General features: G+C 43.5%; 1 protein-coding gene across 2 annotated transcripts in view; it reads right to left on the minus strand.

Annotated features, from left to right (window-relative positions):
• rfx2 (regulatory factor X, 2 (influences HLA class II expression)) overlaps positions 1 to 26,186 on the minus strand; it is a 68,313-nt gene that overhangs the window by 12,169 nt on the left and 29,958 nt on the right. Inside the window, exons 2-10 of one of the 2 annotated variants that reach the window (XM_036978112.2) lie at positions 23,078 to 23,191; positions 14,363 to 14,452; positions 13,618 to 13,700; positions 12,795 to 13,062; positions 11,470 to 11,544; positions 9,649 to 9,830; positions 6,363 to 6,482; positions 5,929 to 6,050; positions 5,533 to 5,651 (exon numbers count right to left, since the gene is read on the minus strand). In XM_036978112.2, the coding sequence (XP_036834007.1) occupies positions 5,533 to 5,651; positions 5,929 to 6,050; positions 6,363 to 6,482; positions 9,649 to 9,830; positions 11,470 to 11,544; positions 12,795 to 13,062; positions 13,618 to 13,700; positions 14,363 to 14,452; positions 23,078 to 23,182 (1,164 nt within the window). In that variant the 5' untranslated portion in view covers positions 23,183 to 23,191. The remainder of the gene's footprint in view (positions 1 to 5,532; positions 5,652 to 5,928; positions 6,051 to 6,362; positions 6,483 to 9,648; positions 9,831 to 11,469; positions 11,545 to 12,794; positions 13,063 to 13,617; positions 13,701 to 14,362; positions 14,453 to 23,077; positions 23,192 to 26,186) is intronic. The other variant, XM_036978113.2, reaches the window with a different exon arrangement.

Raw genomic sequence — 26,186 nt, forward strand, 5'->3', positions numbered from 1 at the left:
TGATGATGATGATTAGATTTAGATTTAGATGATGATGATTAGATTTAGATGATGATGATGATGATGATGATGATTAGATGATGATTTAGATGATGATGATGATTAGATTTAGATTTAGATGATTAGATTTAGATGATTAGATTTAGATGATTAGATTTAGATGATTAGATTTAGATGATTAGATTTAGATGATTAGGAGGATGATGATGATGATGATTAGGAGGATGATGATGATGATGATGATTAGGAGGATGATGATGATGATGATGATTAGGAGGATGATGATGATGATGATGATTAGGAGGATGATGATGATGATGATTAGGAGGATGATGATGATGATGATTAGGAGGATGATGATGATGATGATTAGGAGGATGATGATGATGATGATTAGGAGGATGATGATGATGATGATTAGGAGGATGATGATGATGATGATTAGGAGGATGATGATGATGATGATTAGGAGGATGATGATGATGATGATTAGGAGGATGATGATGATGATGATTAGGAGGATGATGATGATGATGATTAGGAGGATGATGATGATGATGATTAGGAGGATGATGATGATGATGATTAGGAGGATGATGATGATGATGATTAGGAGGATGATGATGATGATGATTAGGAGGATGATGATGATGATGATTAGGAGGATGATGATGATGATGATTAGGAGGATGATGATGATGATGATTAGGAGGATGATGATGATGATGATTAGGAGGATGATGATGATGATGATTAGGAGGATGATGATGATGATGATTAGGAGGATGATGATGATGATGATTAGGAGGATGATGATGATGATTAGGAGGATGATGATGATGATTAGGAGGATGATGATGATGATTAGGAGGATGATGATGATGATTAGGAGGATGATGATGATGATTAGGAGGATGATGATGATGATTAGGAGGATGATGATGATGATTAGGAGGATGATGATGATGATTAGGAGGATGATGATGATGATTAGGAGGATGATGATGATGATTAGGAGGATGATGATGATGATTAGGAGGATGATGATGATGATTAGGAGGATGATGATGATGATTAGGAGGATGATGATGATGATGATGATGGATGAGGATGATGATGATGATGGATGATGATGGAGGATGATGGATGATGGAGGATGATGGATTATTATTATTATTATTATTATTATTATTATTATTATTATTATTATTATTATTATTATTATTATTATTATTATAATAATACCCTGCTGGTCATCTATGAACGTTTGAACATCTTGGCCATGTTCTGTTATTAATAAAAGGATTTGCTGGTTAAAATGCAATTTTGGCTGTGTTTTCGTTTGCACCTCTAAGCTATATGCTCTTCTCCGCAAACACGGGAACCCGCTTTGGTCTCTCGTTCCGCAGACATCACATCCAGAAGAGGACTGGCCACCCCACAGAGCCTGGTTCCTCTAGGTTTCTTTCTAGGGAGTTTTTCCTAGCCACCGTGCTTCTACATCTGCATTGCTTGCTGTTTGGGGTTTTAGGCTGGGTTTCCATACAGCACTTTGTGACGTCGGCCGATTTAAAAAGTGCTTTATAAATAAATTTGATTGATTACAACCCATAATTGAGATATCACGTTGCAGCCACTGACTTAATGAAACTATGATGAAATTAATCATATTATCGATGTTTAAAGAGTATCTGAAACGTTTTTAGTGATAACAATTCCTAAATATTTAACTTCATTTTTAACAGGTATGGAGGCAATGGTGACGGAGTCACAGCAATGAATTGGGAATAGCCGCCCTATCCTTTAGAAAAAGGCTAGTATCATCTGCAAATTGACTATTATTTATACATCTTTCAAATATTGTTACCAAAAATAAAGATCCCTTTTAAATCCTCCGATTTGTTAAGAAATACAGCTTGTAGTGATGCTAGTCGGGTGGGGAGCGATCGGTTGAGGAGCATGCATTTAGTTTCACTAGCGTTTAAGAGCAGTTGGAGTCAATGGAAGGAGAGTTGTATGGCATTGAAGCTCGTCTGGAGGTTAGTTAACAGTGTCCAAAGAGGGGCCAGAAGTATACAGAATGGTGTCGTCTGCGTAGAGGTGGATCAGAGAATCACCAGCAGCAAGAGCGACATCATTGATGTATACAGAGAAGAGAGTCGGCCCGAGAATTGAACCCTGTGGCACCTCAGAGGCTACCAGAGGTCCGGACAACAGGCCCTCCGATTTTACACACTGAACTCTATCAGAGAAGTAGTTGGTAAACCAGGCGGGGCAATCATTTGCGAAACCAAGGCTGTCGAGTCTGCCAATAAGAATGTGGTGATTGACAGAGTCGAAAGCCTTGGCAAGGTCCATGAATACAGCTGCACAGTAATGTCTCTTATCGATGTCGGTTATGATGTCATTTAGGACCTTGAGCATGGCTGAGTTGCACCCATGACCAGCTCTGAAACCAGATTGCATAGCGGAGAAGGTACAGTGGGATTCGAAATGGTCGGTAATCTGTTTGTTAACTTGGCTTTTGAAGACCATAGAAAGGCAGGGTAGGAAATATATAGGTCTGTAGTAGTTTGGGTCTAGAGTGTCACCCCCTTTGAAGAGGGGGATGACCGCAGCAGCTTTCCAATATTTGGGAATCTCAGATGATACGAAAGAGAGGTTGAACAGGCCAGTAATAGGGGTTGCAACAATTTCGGCAGATAATTTTAGAAAGAGAGGGTCCAGATTGTCTAGCCCGGCTGATTTGTAGGCATCCAGATTTTGCAGCTCTTTCAGAACATCAGCTATCTGGATTTGGGTGAAGGAGAAATGGTGGGGGGCTTTGGCAGGTTGCTGTGGAGGGTGTCGGGCAGTTGACCGGGGTAGGGGTAGCCAGTTGGAAAGCATCGCTAGCCGTAGAAAAATGCTTATTGAAATTCTCAATTATAGTGGATTTATCAGTGATGACAGTGTTTCCTAGCCTCAGAGCAGTGGGCAAGCTGGGAGGAGGTGCTCTTATTCTCCATGGACTTTACAGTGTCCCAGAACTTTGTACTACAGGATGCACATTTCTGTTTGAAAAAGCTAGCCCTAGGAAAGCTAACTGCCTGTGTATATTTGTTCCCAACTTTCCTGAAAAGTTGCATATCACGGGGCCTATTCGATGCCAATGCAGAACGCCACAATATGTTTTTGTGCTGGCCAAGGGCAGACAGGTCTGGAGTGAACCGTTTTGAACGGGGCATGCTTATTTAAGATGGTGAGGAAGGCACTTTTAAAGAATAACCAGGCATCCTCTACTGACGGGATGAGGTCAATATCATTCCAGGATACCCCGGCCAGGTCGATTAAAAAGGCCTGCTCGCAGAAGTGTTTTAGGGAGGGTTTGACAGTGTTGAGGGGTGGTCGTTTGGTCGCAGACCCATTACAGATGCAGGCAATGAGGCATTGATCGCTGAGATCTTGATTGAAAACAGCAGAGGTGTATTTGGAGGGCGAGTTTGTTAGGATGATATCTGAGGGTGCCCGTGTTTACAGATTTGGAGTTGTACCTAGTAGGTTCATTGATCATTTGTGTGAGATTGAGGGCATCAAGCTTAGATTGTAGGATGGCCGGGATGTTAAGCATGTCCCAGTTTAGGTCACCTAGTAGGACGAGATCAGAAGATAGATGGGGGGGCAATCAAATAACATATGGTGTCGAGGGAAGTGAACATATGGGTCCAGTGAGTGGTTGGGCTGACTGGGAACACGGCGATTCAGACAGTTAGTAGGCCGGTGCTAACAAGCTAGCAGGCCAGGGCAAGCAAGCTAGCAGTTAGCAGACCGGGGCTAGCAAGTTAGCAGAAGGGCCTTTGGGGGACGTCGCGATGGAGTTAAGTCTGTTTTTGCCTCTTTGTGCGGTGGTGTCGATAGACCAGTCGTGGATTTGTAGGGTTCCAAGTAGCTCTAGGTAGCTAGCAGGCCGCGGTTAGCAGAATGGGCCTTCAGCAGACATCGCGCCTGTGGGGCCTGTTGGAATCCTCGGGCAGATTATGTCAATATTCCAGTCGTAGAGGATCGACAGGGTTCCGTGTCCTGTACCGGCAGTAAAAGGGGTCCGGATATTGTAGCCCAGAAGTGGGTTTCGGTGGTAGCCCAGGAGCCCTAGCTTCAGGCTAATTGGTGCTTGCTCCAGGATGGAAACGCTAGCCATGAGTAGTCACCCGGGATTGTGGTTAGCTAGTTGCGAAGATCCAGATGAAACTGTTCAGAGTTTGCAGTAGGAATCCAGGGATATGGAGAGAGAAAAAAAAATAGGTCCGTTATGCTCTGGTTTGAGTCACGTTGTACGAACCGGCGAGAGCTTTCCGAGCTAAAGGTTAGCTGATGACCGCTAGCAGTGGTTTGCTGACTGATAGCTGGTAGGTAGTTAGCTGGCTAGCTTCAGTTGAGGGATTCAAGATCCGAAGTAAATAGAAATACTTTAGGAAAAAAACAGATTCACGCCACATTGGGTGAGGCAGGTTGCAGGAGAGTATTGAGAAGTTGAGGTTTAGGAAAATATTTGAAAAAGATATGCGAAGAAAAATATATAAATAGATATATAAGGGACACGACAGGACAAAGACAGACCTTTGCGAGGCATTGGAAAACCTCCCTGGTCTGTGTTTGAAATTCACTGCTCGACTGAGGGACCTTATAGATAATTGTATGTATGTGTGGGGTACAGAGATCAGCTAGTCATGTTAAACACTATTATTGCACACAGAGTGAGTCCATGTGACTTGTTTAGCACATTTTTACTCCTGAACTTATTTAGCCTTGCCATAACAAAGGGGTTGAATACTTATTGACCAAAGACATTTCAGGTTTTCATTTTTAATGACATTTGTAAAAACATAATTCCACTTTGGCATTATGGGGTATTGTGCGTAGGCCAGTGGCACAAAACCTCAATTGAATCCATTTTAAATTCAGGTAGAAACAACAAAATGTGGAAAAAGTCAAGGGGTGTGAATACTTTCTGAAGGCACTGCATGTTCAAGTTATGTGCTCTTGTAGGAAGCAAAAACTCCCCCATTCCTGACCAAAATTTGCTATAACCGGGCTAGTAACTCAAAGAATATCAACAAATGTGCACACGCGGCTACACGCTGCTGTGTGATCTCAAATGTGCATTATAGGCTACTCTCCGACCAGGGATGATAGAAAAAAAACCCGTGTACCAGTAAGGGAGAACAAAGCTGCTCCTCCACCTACAACAAAATCACCAACTCAGTCATGAAGTTAAATATATTTCAATGCAACAAACCAAACTTACATTGATTCAATCCCAATTTCCACAGCAAATCGGGAAAGCTAGTGTACATTTTAGTGAAGACCAATCTATTGTGCGTCTGCATGGGCTGGCAATTTTTCTGCGCTGGACTGCTCCAGGAGCTGCACAGCTTAGAAAGAACATTGGACAGGACACCTGTTGAGGGCTGCAGCCTCGCTCTCTGGCAGCGCCGGTTGCCCTAGACTAGACCACACCAGAGCAGTTCAGAGTTTGCAATGTGGTGTACGTACCTCACAGTGGTCCCTGTACAGGTTCTGCAACTTCTTCACATCGTTCATGTTGATGCGTTCAGGGAGGGGCTGGGTGCCCAGGTCAGGGATGGGGAACGGGGGCAGGACATGGGACACATCTGCAGACACAATGACACAGTTAAATCCCAAAGTGGTGTCTAATAATCCTGTGAAGCGAGATCATTTTTTACATTTTTAAATCTACATTATTCTTGCATCCAGTGATCAAACTGTGCTAGTCTTGCCCTAGGCTACCATGCAAGCTATCTAAAAGCCTGTCATCATCACCGTTATATCCTTTATTCACAAACTATGGCATTAATGTGAGCTCTGTTTTGGTACAGGAGACATGATGCGCTGCCTGAGTGTTACAGTATGGCTAGCGGCAATCCTTACCAATGTACTGCTGGTGGTGCTGGCTCTGGGCTGCCACAGACTGCTCTGGGGTGCTGGCTGAATGCTGGGAGCCTCCTGACAGGCTGTCCCCCATGCCATCCACCTTCTGGAGGGGCTTGAACCTGCATAGAGGGGAGAAGGCAGCACAGCTATGTTGGGTGGGGCTGGGAAGAACTAATGGATGACTGGGAGAGGAAGCACAAAAGAGCAGTGGAGAGGAAAGGGTGGAGAATAAAGGCAGGTGTGAGAGGTTAAATAAACCATGTATCTGAAATTAGGGTGAGTGCACCATTTCACTCTGCTGCAGAGTCCACTAAAAGGGCTTTTGGGCAGAGGACATGAGGTCAATTCTTTAAAAAACACAAATGAACTTGAGCTGACAGTATAGATTAAAGAGAACTAGAGTAGAGGAGGATGTGAGAGGTAGGGCTCACCTTTGTTTCTGGTGCACAGGCTGCTGTCTCATGGCCATGTACTGAGAGTCCTCTTGCAGTCTGTTGAGTGGGGAGTCTGGCTTCAGTCTAATGCCATAGTAGTGGTATTTGGAGTTGCCTCTGGAACAAACAGGAACATTAGGGGTTAATAAACAAATATTGTATTCAGCTTTGTAAGTCTTATCAGAATAAATACTCACCATCACCACATCAATCAATCCAACATTAACACTAGAGGTCGACCGATTAATCGTAATGGCCGATTAATTAGGGCCGAATTACACCTTTATTTAACTAGGTAAGAACACATTCTTATTTTCAATGACAACCTAGGAACGGTGGGTTGACTGCCTTGTTCAGGGGCAGAGCGACAGATTTTTACCTTGTCAGCTCGGGGGATCCAATCTTGCAACCTTACGGTTAACTAGTCCAACGCTCTAAACACCTGATTACATTGCACTCCACGAGGAGCCTGCCTGTTACGCGAATGCAGTAAGAAGCCAAGGTAAGTTGCTAGCTAGCATTAAACTTCTCTTATAAAAAACAATCAATCATAATCACTTGTTAACTACACATGGTTGATGATATTACTAGTTTATCTAGCATGTCCTGCTTTGCATATAAATCGATGAAGTGCGTATTCGCGAAAAAGGACTGTCGTTGCTCCAATGTGTACATAACCATAAACATCAATGCCTTTCTTAAAATCAATACATTCATTCATTCATTCAACCAGCAATTTCGTGCGTTTGACAGCAGCCCTTCAAGCCTTGCTCTGTTTATGACTTTAAGCCTATCAACTCCCGAGATTAGGCTGGTGTAACCGATGTGAAATGGCTAGCTAGTAAGCGGGGTGCGCGCTAATAGCGTTTCAAACGTAACTCGCTATGAGACTTGGAGTAGATGTTCCCCTTGCTCTGCATGGGTAACGCTGCTTCGAGTGTGGCTGTTGTCGATGTGTTCCTGGTTCGAGCCCAGGTAGGGGCGAGGAGAGGGACGGAAGCTAGACTGTTACACTGGCAATACTGAAGTGCTTGGTGTGAAGTGCCTGGCTGGTGTGTTTACGGACATATTCAATCAATCCCTATCCCAGTCTGTTGTTCCCACATGCTTCAAGAGGGCCACCATTGTTCCTGTTCCCAAGAAAGCTAAGGTAACTGAGCTAAACGACTACTGCCCCGTAGCACTCACTTCCGTCATCATGAAGTGCTTTGAGAGACTAGTCAAGGACCATATCACCTCCACCCTACCTGACACCCTAGACCCACTCCAATTTGCTTACCGCCCAAATAGGTCCACAGACGATGCAATCTCAACCACACTGCACACTGCCCTAACCCATCTGGACAAGAGGAATACCTATGTGAGAATGCTGTTCATCGACTACAGCTCGGCATTCAACACCATAGTGCCCTCCAAGCTCGTCATCAAGCTCGAGACCCTGGGTCTCGAACCCGCCCTGTGCAACTGGGTACTGGACTTCCTGACGGGCCGGCCCCAGGTGGTGAGGGTAGGCAACAACATTTCCACCCCGCTGATCCTCAACACTGGGGCCCCACAAGGGTGCGTTCTGAGCCCTCTCCTGTACTCCCTGTTCACCCACGACTGCGTGGCCACGCACGCCTCCAACTCAATCATCAAGTTTGCGGACGACACAACAGTGGTAGGCTTGATTACCAACAACGACGAGACGGCCTACAGGGAGGAGGTGAGGGCCCTCGGAGTGTGGTGTCAGGAAAATAACCCCACACAACGTCAACAAAACTAAGGAGATGATTGTGGACTTCAGGAAACAGCAGAGGGAACACCCCCCTATCCACATCGATGGAATAGTAGTGGAGAGGGTAGTAAGTTTTAAGTTCCTCAGCGTACACATCAGACAAACTGAATTGGTCCACCCACACAGACAGCATCGTGAAGAAGGCGCAGCAGCGCCTCTTCAACCTCAGGAGGCTGAAGAAATTTGGCTTGTCACCAAAAGCACACAAACTTCTACAGATGCACAATCGAGAGCATCCTGTCGGGCTGCATCACCGCCTGGTACCCCAACTGCTCCGCCCACAACCGTAAGGCTCTCCAGAGGGTAGTGAGATCTGCACAACGCATCACCGGGGGCAAACTACCTGCCCTCCAGGACACCTACACCACCCGATGTCACAGGAAGACCATAAAGATCATCAAGGACAACAACCACCCGAGCCACTGCCTGTTCACCCCGCTATCATCCAGAAGGCGAGGTCAGTACAGTTGCATCAAAGCTGGGACCGAGAGACTGAAAAACAGCTTCTATCTCAAGGCCATCAGACTGTTAAACAGCCACCACTAACATTGAGTGGCTGCTGCCAACACACTGACTCAACTCCAGCCACTTTAATAATGGGAATTGATGGCAAATTATGTAAAATATATCACTAGCCACTTTGAACAATGCTACCTAATATGTTTACATACCCTACATTATTCATCTCATATGTATACGTATATACTGTACTCTATATCATCTACTGCATCTTTATGTAATACATGTATCACTAGCCACTTTAACTATGTCACTTTGTTTACATAGTCATCTCATATGTATATACTGCACTCAATACCACAGTATCTTGCCTATGCCGCTCTGTACCATCACTCATTCATATATCTTTATGTACATATTCTTTATCCCCTTACACTTGTGTCTATAAGGTAGTAGTTTTGGAATTGTTAACTAGATTACTTGTTGGTTATTACTGCATTGTCGGAACTAGAAGCACAAGCATTTCGCTACACTCGCATTAACATCTGCTAACCATGTGTATGTGACAAATAAAATTTGATTTGATTATAAGAACATCCAATAGTCAAAGGTATATGAAATACAAATGGTATAGAGAGAAATAGTCCTATAATTCCTATAATAACAACTACACCCTAAAACTTCTTACCTGGGAATATTGAAGACTCATGTTAAAAGGAACCACCAGCTTTCATATGTTCTGAGCAGGGAATTTTAAACATTAGCTTTAAATGACACATATTGCACTTTTACTTTCTTCTCCAACACTGTTTTTGCATTATTTAAACCAAATTGAACGTTTCATTTTTTATTTGAGGGTAAATTGATTTTATTTATGTATTGTATTAAGTTAACATAAGTGTTCATTCAGTATTGATTCAGTATTGTTGTAATTGTCATTATTACAAATATATTTTTTTATGTATTTATTTTTAATATTTTTGTATTATTATTTTATTATTATTAACACTACCCTGCTCTTCCTCACCCTTATCATCATGGTCATACCTTGTGCCGAGGCGGCGGGTCCTGAGGCCCATGAAGACGGAGCGGATGAGTTTCCCAAAGGAGGCAGCGTTGACCGGGTCCAGTTTCTGCTCCTGACAGTGGCGCAGGTAGTGGTTGTAGAGGGAGCTCCGGGGCAGGCTCACCCCCTCTGCTGTCTCATAGTTATCCAGCAGCCACTGCAGCTAAAACACACACAGCACAGAAACAGTCAGTCAGTCACACCTACTGGGCCCTGTCTGCTGCACTCTGATCCTTACTGTACAACTCCATCCTAAGGTTGAAAGGCTAGAACCCGGTTACTGAGATTTACCACCCAAAACCACTCCTTCCTCCCCCCAGGTACACACACACACACTGGTGCATGCACACACAGGTACACGCCAACCACCTGAGAATTTAGAGGATGTGTTAAAACTGTCAAAGGGAGTGAATTGGTATATTTGAGGTACACACACACAAACAAACCACCTGTTTAGTGAGTTTAAAGGAGAGAATTTAGATTGAGTTAAAACTGTCAAAGGGAGTGAATTGGTATATTTGAGGTATAGCAGGTACACACAGTTACACGATAGCACGCACACAATAGTGTAACAGTATAACTTTAGACCGTCCCCTCGCCCATACCCGGGCGCAAACCAGGGACCCTCTGCACACAACTGACACCCACGAAGCATCGTTACCCATCGCTCCACAAAAGCCGCGGCCCTTGCAGAGCAAGGGTAACAACTACTTCAAGGTCTGAGCAAGTGACGTCACCAATTGAAACGCTATTTAGCGCGCACCACCGCTAACTAAGCTAGCAGTTTCACATCTGTTACAATAGCACACACAGAGGTACACACACACACACACACACACACACACACACACACACACACACCACCCGTTTAGTGAGTTTAAACGAGAGAGAATTTTTATTTTGTGTTAAAACTATCAATACGTGATAATTGCTCATTCATATTATACCTGTCCACTAGAGAAATATAGAACTCTGTGGTCCCCTATTCCCCAACAGGGTGGACAGAATTATTTACCTGTCTGTGTGGATGGTGGAGACTAGGCTAGGCAAAAATAAGATGATTGGCAGTTGAAATATAAACACATGGATATTTATCTCAATTTACAGGGTGGCCAGACAGTGTGACAGACAGTGTGAAGTTGATGACAACAATATGACTGCCAGGTGGAGCTGCTTGATAATAAAGATTCTAGAGGTGACCGAGGGTTAAGAGCCGGAATGGAGAATAACATCTAATGAAATAGCTGGTTTGAAGGGCAGCTCTGGTGGCACAATAAAGTAGAGAGTCAAGTAGTACTGCTTCTATTACCATATCACATTGTAATTATGGAGATGTGACCAACACACCGGCTCACATTATATAACATGTAATTGTTGACAAATAGTGAGTGTGTCTTGATTCGCATGTGAATGTGTGCTTCCCAGACAGTAGAAAAGGGGGGCATGGCGTTATGTGGCTATAACAATCACGTAGCTGTCACCATGTGGAGGATGGGGAATCTGAAAACGCAACAGGTTAAATACACGTGTCGCTTCTGTCAAGACAAGGACAAGGCAAGCTCAAGCCAGCAGAAAGTCCCCAAATCAATAACTTGTTGAGAAACAAGTGGCAGCAGATGCAAGGAAAGTATCTGGTCAGACAACGCAGTGTTTTGGGTCACAGCACACTAAAGCTAGCAGTAGTCTGTCAGTATGTTCCCTTCAGCAGAAAGAAGAGATCACAGTGAAGTGGTAAGGTAGAGCCAGGGAGACAAAGGCAGGCCTTTCTAGTCCTTTTCAAAGAAAGTTCCTGATTGACTTACATGGCTGTTGAGCAGGCTGCTTTTGTGAGTTGCAATCCCTTCCGACTTTTGGAGGTTTTCAATCGCCATTTCAAGCTAAAGAAAAAAATGAGCATGCAAAAAATGAAACAGGATGTAGAAAAAAGGAGGAAAATGAAAGGGGGAAAACAAAAACACAAAACAGAAAGGAAATAAGAAGGTTAGCAGCAGCCAGATCTCTGCATTTCCATTACCCTCAGTCAATGTTGCAGCCAAATTCATTATTGGCTGAAAAAGCATGCAAATGAGAGGGACTCAAGGGGTTAAGCTGCTGACTGAAGGCCCTCCTTGTCTGACACTAATGTATGCAAATAGTCTCTGCAAACAGGGTCACAGGTCATTCCATGCGCAATGACAATGAGTCGACAAATTCCACCTAACACCCAATGAAAATCACCACACAATGCAAAACTTGAGAAGTTATATGTAACAGTCACTGTTGCAATCCATGAGAACACAAATACAGTCCTAATAGAAAAACCTCCAACGGGAGCAATGTATTTCCATATCATCCCATCTTTTCTTTCCATTTGTTATCCCAAAGGAACCATTTCAATCAATTGACCAGATCATTTAGACTTTTTTCCGGCGGTATCATGGACTAGAGAAGAAAGGAGTTAAACTGGCAGGCATAGCGAATGACAAAACTTGAGAAGGAAAAAAAAGCAGGCATCCTTCCAAAGTCTAAGGGCTGTTGGCCAAATGGTAATGAGGCCCAGGGGTTGCTTTGTTTTGCAGGGCACTCAAGTGCCTGTGAAAAACTCTAAAACAAAGCATAGCCAAATTACTTAAACCAGCCTGCACCCTGCTTCCCCTGTCCCGCTTCTCCCGTAACGCCATGGGGCACTGGGAAGGCTGAGGCCCACCCCAGACCCAGGTTTCCCTGAGGATCAGCAGATAGGCCAGGCAGGCAGTGGTGAGGATAGTCACACCAGCATGCGTCACAGGCGCAGCAGGGAATGTGTCTGCTACAGCAGGGCAATTTGTTTGTTGGTGTAACTAATGATTTATACACACACTTCAGAGAACACTTCAATCCATGCACGGCTTAAAAAGCTGTTTAGTAATGGAAACCATAAACCATCCCTCATGTTTGGGATGAGTTGGAATAACTGACTCTCAGACATGGGCATTCATTTCTAAAGGTGTTGGTGCCTCTTCAATTCCATATGGTTTGATGGACTTACATAGTCACATCACAATCATTTCACGGAGATACCTACTGGACTGGAAACTTAATTCTTCCTACTAAATCCATAAGTCCCAACAAGGACACAGAGTATATGTAACTCATCCAAGGTGCTCACCATAGCGGAGGAGGAGCGGGAGGAGTGTGAGGCGTGGTGGCGGCCTCCCTCCATGCCCCCGCCGTGGATCAGGTAGGTGCTGCCACCTGAGATGATCTGACTGCCACCCACATCCATGGTGATGCCCACCATGCCGTGGGGCGGCACACCACTGGCGGAGGAGACCACCGTTGTGACCTGGGAACCCCCGCCCTGAGAGTCAAAATAGGCTCCTCCACTGCCCTGGCCATACAGCTGGGCCTCAGGGTTATAGGAGTAGGCTGTCCGGCTGGAGAGAGAGGTGCCATAAGTTAAAGGTATGACCTCAGATCTATACAGAATGAAACAGCAATCCCATAACATTACATTCACTTAGTTTGTAGATGTGTAATATTATAATTAAAAACACAATCTTACATTAGGGGTTCAATTACCTTTAAAAGCAGCAATATGACATTTTTGACCAAATATGACCAAATTTACATAGAAATGTGTGTTATAGATCGGTCATTCTCTTCGAAAGCAAGTCTAAGAAGCGGTAGATCGGTTTAATTTTTGTGCTTACTTTCAGTTTTGTACACTAGCTTCTAACAGCTGAAAATACTATATTTTTGGTTATGGAAAATATATTACAGTGGTTTAGATGGTACAATGATTCTCTACAATATACTTGCTTGTTTTGTCACAAATTCTAATAAGTTTTCCTATTTTCAGTTTTTGCAACCAGGAAATGGCAGAGCGATTTCTACATAGAATACCATGAAAAGATGCACTATTTAGAAGTATTTTAAAGCCCGCTGGAACACATTCCATTGCCTGAAATGAAAAGCACCGCAGTACTTACATGGTTCCATTAGTGTAAACTGCTTCTCCCCCCTCTCCCACATATTGAACCTGGGAGGGGTAGACATGATGGATCTGCTGGACCTATGGAGCGAGAAACACAACCATTGAGCATTAATTGTCATCAAGAGGGAGTAATCACTTCTAGGCTGTTTTTCATTCTTTGAAATGAGATAAAACATCAAATGCTTGTTCGTAATCAAAATAGAGTAACTCATGTCATCCGTAATCATAATATTGATTTGGGCGGCAGGTAGCCTAGTGGTTAGAGCATTGGGCCAGTAACCGAAAGGTTGCTAGATCAAATCCCCGAGCTAATAAGGTTGTCGTTCTGTCGTTCTGCCCCTGAACAAAGCAGTTAACCCTGTTCCTAGGCCATCATGGTAAATTTGAATTTGTTCTTAACTGACTCGCCTAGTTAAATAAAATACAAATGTAAAAAAATATATTACCACAGTGCTATCAGTAGGTGGCAGTGGGACTAAAGTGTCATGATGAGAAAAAAGAAAATCCCTGCTGAGCACTTGAAGCACACCTGATTGAGCTCTAACAGCCATTATATTAGTTAGAAACCAATACCATTCAAAGGCAACAACGCTTACAATACAGTGGAGAATGTGATTGGTATCAACATGTCTGATGCTACTGTGGTGGAGCCATGCTGTGCATGTGGATAAAGCCCGACTGATTGAGTGTCCTGGGGGCTGGAGAGAAGGAAGGCGGGGTGGTGAGGAGACAGTGTGTACCTGCTGAGGGACCTGTTGCAGCCGGGGGACTGACAGCTGCTGCACCTGCGCTCCCTTCTGGGCTGAGCCTGTGGCCTGAACCAGCACCCTCTGGGGCGGGGGGGGGTAGAGGACACGCACCATTATTGGTAAGCACATAAGATGCACACGCAAAACACACACTATGACTATCGACACAAAAAAAGAAAAACTACAAATCCTTAAGCCCCTATAGAGTACCAGATAATCACAAACAACATGGAACTTGACTGGATTTTTGGTAGAATATCCTTCCTTATTATATGTACGCTTTCTTCTTAATCTTCTTAAGACAAGTATGAAGTGAATGCTGGTGGGAAAGACTATGCATTCCTATCCAGCAGAAATGCCGCCTTACAGTCAACATATTTTTGTGTAAGTCCATTCTAGGCTTTCACTAATTACAGGAGACCACAATGTTTGTTTGGGACCAACGTTCTTCTTTGGCGGTTGCAGAAGACCACTTCTGGTATCCCTCTTCAGGGTAGTGTTGATGGAGATGTGTGTTCATGACAAAAATAAAATTGACATTTCCGCTTATAGAAAAAAATAATGTTGAGGTAGACTGCAGTGTAGTATAGGCCTATAGTTCAGCACTGGCTTCTCTCAAGCATAGCCAGCTGTCAAGGCATATATGGTACACTATCCAAAAATATTAACATAAGGATATTTACTGCTTGGTTTCTATGGATTCTCTTATCAACCCATGTCCTTTTCCCAGAACTATAAACAGCTGTGGTAATACAAGGTTATAGGTCCTAATTGTACTAATGAGAAACCCCTGCCTAGCCAGATCTGATCACACACAACAACATGATATCAAATGATTCATGATGCCTTCAGCCACATCTAAGCAAATGCTTGTTGACATATTTTTGGGGTTCTTAATATACTGTAGACTGGAAATAAATTCACATTAAAAGGATTGCTCTGCAGTATAATACATCTGGTATAAATGAGTAATGAAATCAACAGGGTTGTTGAGAATTCCCTTTTCTGCTGCTCTTCCCCAGTGCATGGCGTGAGGGGCTTGGTTCCCCTGGGGAGAATATTGTGTGTTGGGAGTGAGGTGGGATGCTGTGATGTAGAGCACTGTGCAGGGCTGTTGTGGTGACTGTTAGTCATGACCGCAGTAAAGTTCCACGTGACCATTGAGTCATGGTAATATACATTTTTGCACTCTGGACATGCTTTGGTAGTACCCAACTCAGTAACAACCAACGGGTCCTAATGGCCTGGTACTTAGGGCTCTATTGTCCCTCTAACCACTCTGACGTCAGTGCAAACGCAATCTAAAATCACATCAAACACTTTTCACAACAGTAGGTCTATCATACTTACATAACTGTGATGATCAATTTGAAGAAAGAAGTTCAACAGCAGGTTGAAACAGTGTAAAGCATGGTTGTTGTGGATGTTGTTTCAAAGCCTAACAACGAAATGGACAGCACTATCTAAGGTGATGATTAATTCAAAACGCTCATTGGCATATTATTATTTTGCCATTATACAATACGGCATATTACTCATTGCAAAAAAAAATAAAAATGATTTAAGATGACTTTGGTACATAATTGGTCTGGCCTATACTCCAACATAAAAAATAAAATAAAAATTAGTAATCGCCTTTGAGTGTGGACTGTATTATGTATACTGGATGAACTGGTTACCTTATGCTATGCTCCAAAATGTCTCGGAGAGAACATAATATAGCCATAGACAATGCTGTTGGCTCATTGATTGTGAATTTGATTTTGAATAGCTTAGTAACAGGGAATGTTTCATATTGTCATCATTAAATTGGGCAACACATTACCTTTAGCTACAGAATATCTCACCACCATGCGTTTCCATCTCCTATGCTCTCCTTTATTCCATTCTCGAGCGTACAGACGGGCTGTCAGCAGTTTAGTATCATGTTTTCAAACAACATATTTCACTATCGATGTGCACAAACGGATTCCACTTGGTTTCCCAAATTCAGCACTGGGTAGCTGCAGAAACAAGGTTGGAGAGGCCATGGCATACAAAGTTTAGGCAGAATATCATGTCGGGCAGAGAGGGCATGCTCCTCAAACAATGGTTGATGTGTGGCGTGAAATAAGCGTTATATTTATTTCTCAGCTGCTCATAGGGCTGGGTGATAGGGCCAAAATATCCTATCATGGTATTTTTAAAAATTGGACGGTATGACGGGGTGGCCATAAGGTGGCAACACATACATTCTAAGGGATTTCAATGGCTGTCTCCATTTTGATTGATTTAAACTGGTCAACTTCCAAAACATTTTTAATGCACTTTCAGCAATTGCTGCATTACCTGCACTAATTTGAGAATTTCCACACAGCCAAGTAGGACTGCACAATATGGGCAAACAATCAAAGGCCTTATTTTTAAGCAAATGTTGCAATTTGAATTTGACTTGCGATTTAGAGCAAAACACTTGGGTGAACTGTTGGAATCATGGAAATAGAATGATCATTCAAATTCCATAGTTAGAATATAATAGCGGGCACTTGAATACAGTGTTTGACGTGACAAATGAAAATGCCAGGGAGGAGTTATTGTTACAGGGTAGGACGTTGACAATTATACAACAGGTGGTTCTAATGCTGATTGGTTAAAACCGCTCCGCAAGTTACCACAGGCTATATATATATATATATATATATATATATATATATATATATATATATATATATATATATATATATATAAAATGCCTATTTACTCTGTTCCATCTGACTGCGCAATCCACTGTCATCAGCCCAGCCAGGCACTTTATAAACTTGATCTCCACTATAAAAAGCATCTAGACATTATCTCACATTTCTTTAAGACTAACATTTCGTTTTCAACAACAGAGATTTGTAAAAACCCTGCTGTCTCTCCGACATTTGCAACATTGAATTTGAAAATTGAAACAAATAATTTTTATGGATATATACAAAGAAATATAAATTGGTGAAAAAAAAGTTCAAACGAAACAAATTTTTTATTTATTTTACCTTTATAGGCAAGTCAGTTAAGAACAAATTCTTATTTTCAATGACGGCCTAGGAACAGTGGCTGCCTTGTTCAGGGGCAGAACGACAGATTTGTACCTTGTCAGGTCGGGGGTTTGAACTTGCAACCTTCCAGTTACTAGTCCAACGCTCTAACCACTAGGCTACCCTGCCACCCCAGGTGATTATGTTAGCTGTGTTGTTGGCTAGCTCAGCGTCCTGACGAGAGAGCACATTTTCTATGCCAAGCAAAATAGTGCCTCATTAGCTCATTGCTATGGATGTATCCAAATACATGTGACTAGAAAACAGCTTAAACAAATGCAAAATGCAGCTACTGTTGTTATTCTGGCTGCACTGTTTGACGTTACTGTAAGTTAGCTGTAGTTGGCTAGCTAGCAAGCAAGGGATAAGAATGTTGCCAGCCAATATGGCAATGGAACATTTCAAACGAACAACTGGGTTGAGTCCATTGATACAGAAAAACTGGATTGAGTCTCTGGCACCCGAACCGATAGAACGAACAACCAGCCGGCTTGGGTAGCAGCCCTAGATGTGTGTCAGGACTATATCTTGTGGAAGGATTAAATAGTATGAATAAATTAATCAATTAACATTAATGAAAATGTCAAATCATTATTTTAATATGTTGGTAACCCGGGACTATCACCCGTTCCAATATATTCTCCAAACACCGGCATTGAGGGCATTATCACTTAAGTGTTTCCTAGGGCACCCTATAATATTTAGCTACATTTAATGTTCTCTCAGCTTCTCTTCTTTGATTTAGAAGATACTGTTTCACAAACAATTTGCTGATTTTGGTCTACACCATCACTGGTATTATCAGGCTGTATAGCCAATTACATTTGCTCTGACTCAGTACATTTATTAGCTAGCTATCGATTAGCATTAGTGATTAGCAGCTATAAAGATTTAGGACCAACTCGCTAATAAAATAAAAATGAGCTGCTTGCAGATGTAAGAAATACAAACTAATAATGCAACTATAGAATGCTAGTGGATTTATATTAAGCAAAGTGAAAACAGCATCCTTGTCATCAAAATTGTTGCATGTGCTACATTCACCATGCAGACTGAACACAAGTGTCTAGTGCTCGAGGAACAAATGCGCTCCTTGAGTGACGGGGCTAGGTCTGTGTGGAAAGCGGCAGAGAGAGAAGACTCAAGTAGCAAAGTAAACTATAAAAACGGATGTTACACAGCATATCACATTTAACAAACTAAACATTTAAATACCGTTATAGTAGGTAAAGAAAAAACCCAAGTATCCTATAAAAAAAATAAAAATAGTAGGGAAAGCACACAGCCTCCATTCGCTATTCAAATCGAACTTTATTTGCCACATGCGCCGAATACAACAAGTGTCGACTTTACCGTGAAAATGGTAAAGTCAACCTTAACCAACAGTGCAGTTCAAGAAGAAACCATTTACCAAGTAGGCTAAAATAAAAACACAAGAACAACAAGGCTATATACAGGGGGCACCGGTACCGAGTCAGTGTGCAGGGGTACAGCCTAGTTGAGGTAATCTGTGCATGTAGGTGGAGGCGAAGTAACTATGCATAGGTAAAAAAAACAGCAAGCAGCAGTGTACAAGGGAGGTTTTTTATGAATTGTTCGGCAGTTTAATGGCTTGGGGGTAGAAACTGTTGAGGAGCCTTTTTGTCCTACACTTGGAGCTCCGGTACTGCTTGCCGCTCAGTAGCAGAGAAAACAGTCTATAACATGGGTGACTGGAGTCTGACAATTTTATGGGCTTTCCTCCGACACCGCTTATTATATAGGTTCTGGATGACAGGAAGCTTGACCCCAGTGATGTACTGGGCAGTTCACACTACCCTCCATAGCACCTTACGGTCAGATGCTGAGCAGTTGCCATACCAGGCGGTGAGGCAACCGGTCAGGATGCTCTCGATGGTGCAGCTGTAGAACCTTTTGAGGATGTGGGGGCCCATGCAAAATCTTTTCAGTCTCCTGAGGGGAAAAGGTTTTGTTGTGCCCTCTTCACGACTGTCTTGGTGTGTTTGGACCATGATAGTTCGTTGGTGATGTGGACGCCAAGGAACATGGAAGCTTTCAACCTGCTCCACTACAGCCCCGTCAATGTTAATGGGGGCCTGTTCGTCCCACCTTTTCCTGTAGTCCACGATCAGCTCCTTTGTCTTGCTCCCATTGAGGGAGAAGTTGTTGTCCTGGCAGTTCTCTGACCTCCAACCCTATAGGCCATCTCATCATTGTCGGTGGTCAGGCCTATCGCTGTTGTGTCATCAGCAAACTTGATGGGTGTTGGAGTCATGTTAGGCCACGCAGTTGTGGGTGAACAAGGAATACAGTAGGGGACTAAGTACACACCCCTGAGGGGCCCTAGTGTTAAGGATCAGGAATATGTATTACTGCCTACTCTTACCACCTAGGGGTGGCCTGTCAGGAAGTCCAGGATCCAGTTGCAGAGGGAGGTGTTTAGTCCCAGAGTCCTTAGCTTAGTGATGAGCTTCATGAGCACTATGGTGTTGAACGCTGAGCTGTAGTCAATGAACAGCATTCTCACATAGGTGTTCCTTTTGTCTAGGTGAGAAAGGGTGGTGTGTAGTACAATTGAGATTGTGTCATCTGTGGATCTGTTGGGGCGGTATGCAAATTGGAGTGGGTCTGGGGTGTCCGGGAATATGCTGTTGATGTGAGCCATGACCAGCCTTTCAAAGCACTTCATGGCTACCGACGTGAGTGCCACAGGGCAGTAATCATTTAGGCAGGTTACCTTCGCTTCCTTGGGCACAGGGACTATGGTGGTCTGCATGAAACATGTTGGTATTACAGACTATTACAGAAAATGTCATTGAAGACACTTGGTCCGCGCAGGCTTTGAGTACCCATCCTGGTAATCAGTCTAGCCCAGTGGCTTTGTAAATGCTGACCTGTTTAAAAGGTTTCGTTCACATCCGCTACAGAGAGCATTATCACACAGTTATCCAGAACAGCTGGTGCTCCCGTGCATGCTTCAGTGTGGCTTGCCTCGAAGCGAGCATAAAAACGCATTTAGCTCATCTGGTAGGCTCGCGTGCCTGGGCAGCTCGCATCTGGGTTTTCCTTTGTAGTCCGTAATAGTTTTCAAGCCCTGCCACATCCGACGAGCATCAGAGCCAGTGTAGTAGGATTCAATCTTAATCCTGTATTGACGCTTTGCTTGTTTGATGGTTCGTCCGAGGGCATAGCAAGATTTCTTATAAGCGTCCGGATTAGTCCCTCGCTCCTTGAAAGCGGCAGCTCTAGCCTTTAGCTCGATGTAGATGTTGCCTGTAATCCATGGCTTCTGGTTGGGATATGTACATACAGTCACTGTGGGGGATGACATCGTCGATGCACTTATTGATGAAGCCGATGACAGGTGGTGTATTCCTCAATGTCATTGGATGTATCCCGGAACATATTCCAGTCTGTGCAAGCAAAACAGTCCTGTAGTGTAGCATCCTGTAGTGCGGAATCTGACCACTTGCCTAGTGAGCGAGTCACTGGTACTTCTTTCTTTCGTTTCTGCTTGTAAGCAGGAATCAGGAGGATAGAATTGTGGTCGGATTTACCAAATGGAGGGCAAAGGAGAGAATTGTATGCATCGCTGCGTGTGGAGTAAAGGTGGTCTAGGACTTTTTTCCCCCCCCTGGTTGCACGTGTCATGCTGGTAAAAATTTGGAGAAGTGCCGCTTCTGAGTGAGCATTTTCTTCTTTGATTATGGCCTTAACAGAGTTGGTTGAGAGAGGTCTTAATGCCAGCTTCGCTTTGTGGTGGTAAATAGACGGCTAAGAATAATACAGATGAGAACTCTAGGTAGATAGTGTGGTCGACAACTTATCATAAGGTATTCTACACCTCAGGCAAGCAATACCTCGAGACTTCTTTAATTAGACATCATTAAAGGAAAAAGTTTCTTCCAGTCCGTGGTTAGTAATCGCTGTTCTGATGTCCAGAAGTTATTTTCGGAGAGACGGTAGCAGCAACATTATGTACACAATAAGTAAAAAAATAAGTTATACAAAAACACATTTAAAAAGAAAATTGCACAATTGGTTGAGAGAATGTAAAACGTCAGCCATGTTCTTCGGCGCCATTCGATTGCATATAGATGACATGCATTTTTCCCCTGCCCCTTTTATTTGATAATGGGCCATTCTAAATCTAAACTCATTTTACATATTAGTAAAGACAAGATTAAATTGAAAATTGTCTGATGGGTGAAAATATTCTCACTAGATGAGAGAACAGCTATGCAGCCTGAGGCAAGGAACAGAGCGCAAGCTTATTTTGCTACTTTATCAAATCATCAATAGTCTACAGTCATACCACACAGCCCATATACGTTTGATTTCTAAAACATTCTAAGGTTTGTATCATTCACAACTAAAGTTGTCAAATAACTCTAAATCTAGCATACAGGACTACTTTCAAAATGTTAACTTGTAGCTCAACATAACCACTTCATACACGCACTCACTCTGTAAAGGGAAAAATATCCTTACTATTTTATTCAGCTAAGTTCAATTATATTCTTCTTACTATAAATTTGTGTCACACATTTATAAGCATATCTTGTCAGCTAAATGACCAAGCCTACAGCCTATGGCATGGAGCATAGCCAGATAACATAGGCCTACAGAAGGCCAACTCCTATTCTGTTCTTCTGAAATACATTTTATTCATATCATAAATATCATACATTTCCTTTAGACCTGACTAAAATAATGTATTTATTGTGGTGTGTATATTAAATTAAATGTTTTAAAATGTAGAAGTTCCAAAGGCGTGCATCAGCGGCTCGAATGTGTGGAGGCGTGGATATGTTAAATGTTAATTAACGGTCAATAACCAGATGACAATAACCAGCTCACAAAATTATGTCATGACCGCCACAGCCCTAGTACTGTGAGGTAGGGTTATGGTTGAGTGAGAGAGAGAGAGAGACCCACTGCGCTGCATGTGAGAGAGTACAGCCTGGTTTTGAATATTTATTTATTAAGGATCCCCAGCTACTCTTCCTGGGGTCCAGCAACATTAAGGCAGTTCTATACAATTTAAAATTCTACATGACATTTCATAACATTTTTCACAACACATTGTGTTCCCTCAGGCCACTACTCTACAATACAAAATCCATGTGTGTGTGTGTAGAGTGCGCCTTATGTGTAAGTGTGTGTCTGTGTGTGTGTCTCATCACAGTCCCCGCTGTTCCATAAGGTGTATTTTTATCTGCTCGCATCAGTTACCGGATGTGGAATAGAGTTCCATGTAGCCATGGCTCTATGTAGTACTGCGCACCTCCCATAGTCTGTCTATTCTGGACTGTGAAGAGACCTCTGGTGGCATGTCTTGTGGAGTATGCATGGGTGTCCGAGCTGTGTGCTAGTAGTTTGAACAGACACCTCAGTGCATTCAGCATGTCAACACTTTACAAAAATAAGTAGATGAAGTCACTCTCCTCCACTTCGAGCCAGGAGAGATTTACATGCATATTATTAATGTTAACTCTGTGTACATTTAAGAGCCAGCCGTGCTGCCTTGTTCTGAGCCAATTGTAATTTTCAGAGGTTCCTCTTTGTAGCACCTGACCACACGACTGAACAGTTGTCCAGGTGCAACAAAACTAGGGACCGTCTTGTCGATAGTGTAGTGGTTTACCTGTTGTGAGGCTGGGACAGGCTGCACCACGGGGGCCTGGGCGGAGGTGGACGTACGCAGCGCCACACTGGACGACGAATCGGACCCTCCCTCTGAACTCTGCATGCTGGGAACCTACAGAGGAGAGAGGGATGAGGGACAGGGAAGAGGAGTGAGCACAAGGATATGCAAGGCAAGAGACAAGACGCACAGCCCTGCCAGACAGGACAGGAGAACAGACAGCATGCATCCCTACTCAGAGCCAGGCCTGCACATGTGCTGCCATGCCAAACAAATGGGCTTTTCACAGCATGCCTGAGCGAAGGGCCAGGGCTTTCAGATTGCCCCGGGGGGGGTCCAGACCAGGCTCGAGGCCCCTGCCAAGTCACACGGAGTCACCTCAGAGCCACCTTACTTCTGGCAATTATTACTGGAACATTAACACTGGTAAAGCCAGCAACACTAAACAGCTGCTTAGTAGAAGTCCAGCTGCTAGGAAAGAAGCAGGTGGAAAAAGTTGTGGTAAAAACAGTGAGTATTGTCAGGCCCGGTCCTCCAAACTGTAAACACTCTCGAACATTGGGAGAAAATATGCACAGCATGGCAAAAGGGAGTGAGAAGAGCACAAAAAAAAAGTGACAAAGGCTCTCTCTTTCAGAGAAAGAGAGGGGAGAGGGAGGGATTGAAAATAAAATAAAAACTTCCACAGCCCCCCCCCCCACAAAGAAAAGAGAGAAAAAAAAAAAGAATGAAAATGGCAGTGGGGCTCCTACTGACGATATGCAGCGTTTGTTTCAAATGAGAGCCGTTCTCTGGGGGCTCCAATAATCCAGCTGATATCAGGAAATTCCTCAATGCTTTGTAAACGTTTGCCGGTTGCTATGGTGAGGAATCCATGACGACCAACACCAACTCTGTCCCGCTCTCCTCCCTCCCCCCACCGTTTCATCCTTTCTCTTATTTATAAAGCTCATGCACAGGAACTTTTGAGTGTGGCCACAAAGCAAGGGAGGTGAAGGAGGGGGGGAAGGGGTTGGGGGTCTTGCAGGAGGGAAGGCACCACACCTCTAGAAGATCAGGAGCTAAAACAAATTAGGCCTAATTAGTCAGCAGACATGGATACGTATAGAGTGATTTCATAACCAAATGAAATTGTATTTGAATTCCATAATTCTGAATTTGTTTAATGATACTGAATTTAATATTTTTGAATTTGTAATGCACAAATTGGATCATTGAATTAAGACATTTAACTTATATTTCATGATTTAAAACTGAATTTAATTCATATTGCATTAATACATTTAATGGAATATTCAAATATATATTCAATATGGTAGATATTGTATTCACTGTCAGTGTATGAAGTCTACAAACTATAATTTCAAGTTGATCAAAGGTAAATATAAATATACACCGCTCAAAAAAATAAAGGGAACACTAAAATAACACATCCTAGATCTGAATGAATGAAATATTCTTATTAAATACTTTTTTCTTTACATAGTTGAATGTGCTGACAACAAAATCACACAAAAAGTATCAATGGAAATCAAATTTATCAACCCATGGAGGTCTGGATTTGGAGTCACACAAAATTAAAGTGGAAAACCACACTACAGGCTGATCCAACTTTGATGTAATGTTCTTAAAACAAGTCAAAATGAGGCTCAGTAGTGTGTGTGGACTCCACGTGCCTGTATGACCTCCCTACAACGCCTGGTGAGGTGGCGGATGGTCTCCTGAGGGATCTCCTCCCAGACCTGGACTAAAGCATCCGCCAACTCCTGGACAGTCTGTGGTGCAATGTGGCATTGGTGGATGGAGCGAGACATGATGTCCCAGATGTGCTCAATTGGATTCAGGTCTGGGGAACGGGCGGGCCAGTCCATAGCATCAATGCCTTCCTCTTGCAGGAACTGCTGACACACTCCAGCCACATGAGGTCTAGCATTAGGATGAACCCAGGGCCAACCGCACCAGCATATGGTCTCACAAGGGGTCTGAGGATCTCATCTCGGTACCTAATGGCAGTCAGGCTACCTCTGGCGAGCACATGGAGGGCTGTGCGGCCCCCCAAAGAAATGCCACACCATGACTGACCCACCTCCAAACCGGTCATGCTGGAGAATGTTGCAGGCAGCAGAACGTTCCCCACAGCGTCTCCAGACTCTGTCACGTCTTTCACATGTGCTCAGTGTGAACCTGCTTTCATCTGTGAAGAGCACAGGGCGCCAGTGGCAAATTCGCCAATCTTGGTGTTCTCTGGCAAATGCCAAACGTCTTGCACGGTGTTGGGCTGTAAGCGTAACCCCCACCTGTGGATGTCAGGCCCTCATACCACCCTCATGTAGTCTATTTCTGACAGTTTGAGCAGACACATGCACATTTGTGGCCTGCTGGAGGTAATTTTGCAGGGCTCTGGCAGTGCTCCTCCTGCTCCTCCTTGCACAAAGGTGGAGGTAGCGGTCCTGCTGCCCTCCTACGGCCTCCTCCACGTCTCCTGATGTACTGGCCTGTCTCCTGGTAGCGCCTCCATGCTCTGGACACTATGCTGAGAGACACAGCAAACCTTCTTGCCACTGCTCGCATTGATGTGCCATCCTGGATGAGCTGCACTACCTGAGCCACGTGTGTGGGTTGTAGACTCCGTCTCATGCTACCACTAGAGTGAAAGCACCGCCAGCATTCAAAAGTGACCAAAAACATCAGCCAGGAAGCATAGGAACTGAGAAGTGGTCTGTGGTTATCACCTGCAGAACCACTCCTTTATGGGGGGGGGGGGGGGGGGGGTCTTGCTAATTGCCTATAATTTCCACCTGTTGTCTATTCCATTTGCACAGCAGCATGTGAAATTTATTGTCAATCAGTGTTGCTTCCTAAGTGGACAGTTTGATTTCACAGAAGTGTGATTGACTTGGAGTTACATTGTGTTGTTTAAGTGTTCCCTTTATTTTTGAGCAGTATATATAAAATTCACATTTTCAGATGAATTTAAAGAACTGAATCTGAATGCAGATTCAAAACCAGAGACAACATCCTTGTTCTTTGCCAGCCAGGAAAGGTAGAGGAGAACAGATTGAATCTGGGTACCTAGTAAGGATCAGACAGCGAGTGAGTAATCTGCCTT

The sequence above is a fragment of the Oncorhynchus mykiss genome, chromosome 5 (assembly GCF_057628025.1).
Source record: "Oncorhynchus mykiss isolate SJ-2025 chromosome 5, ASM5762802v1, whole genome shotgun sequence".
In the NCBI taxonomy this organism is placed as follows: Eukaryota; Metazoa; Chordata; class Actinopteri; order Salmoniformes; family Salmonidae; genus Oncorhynchus; species Oncorhynchus mykiss.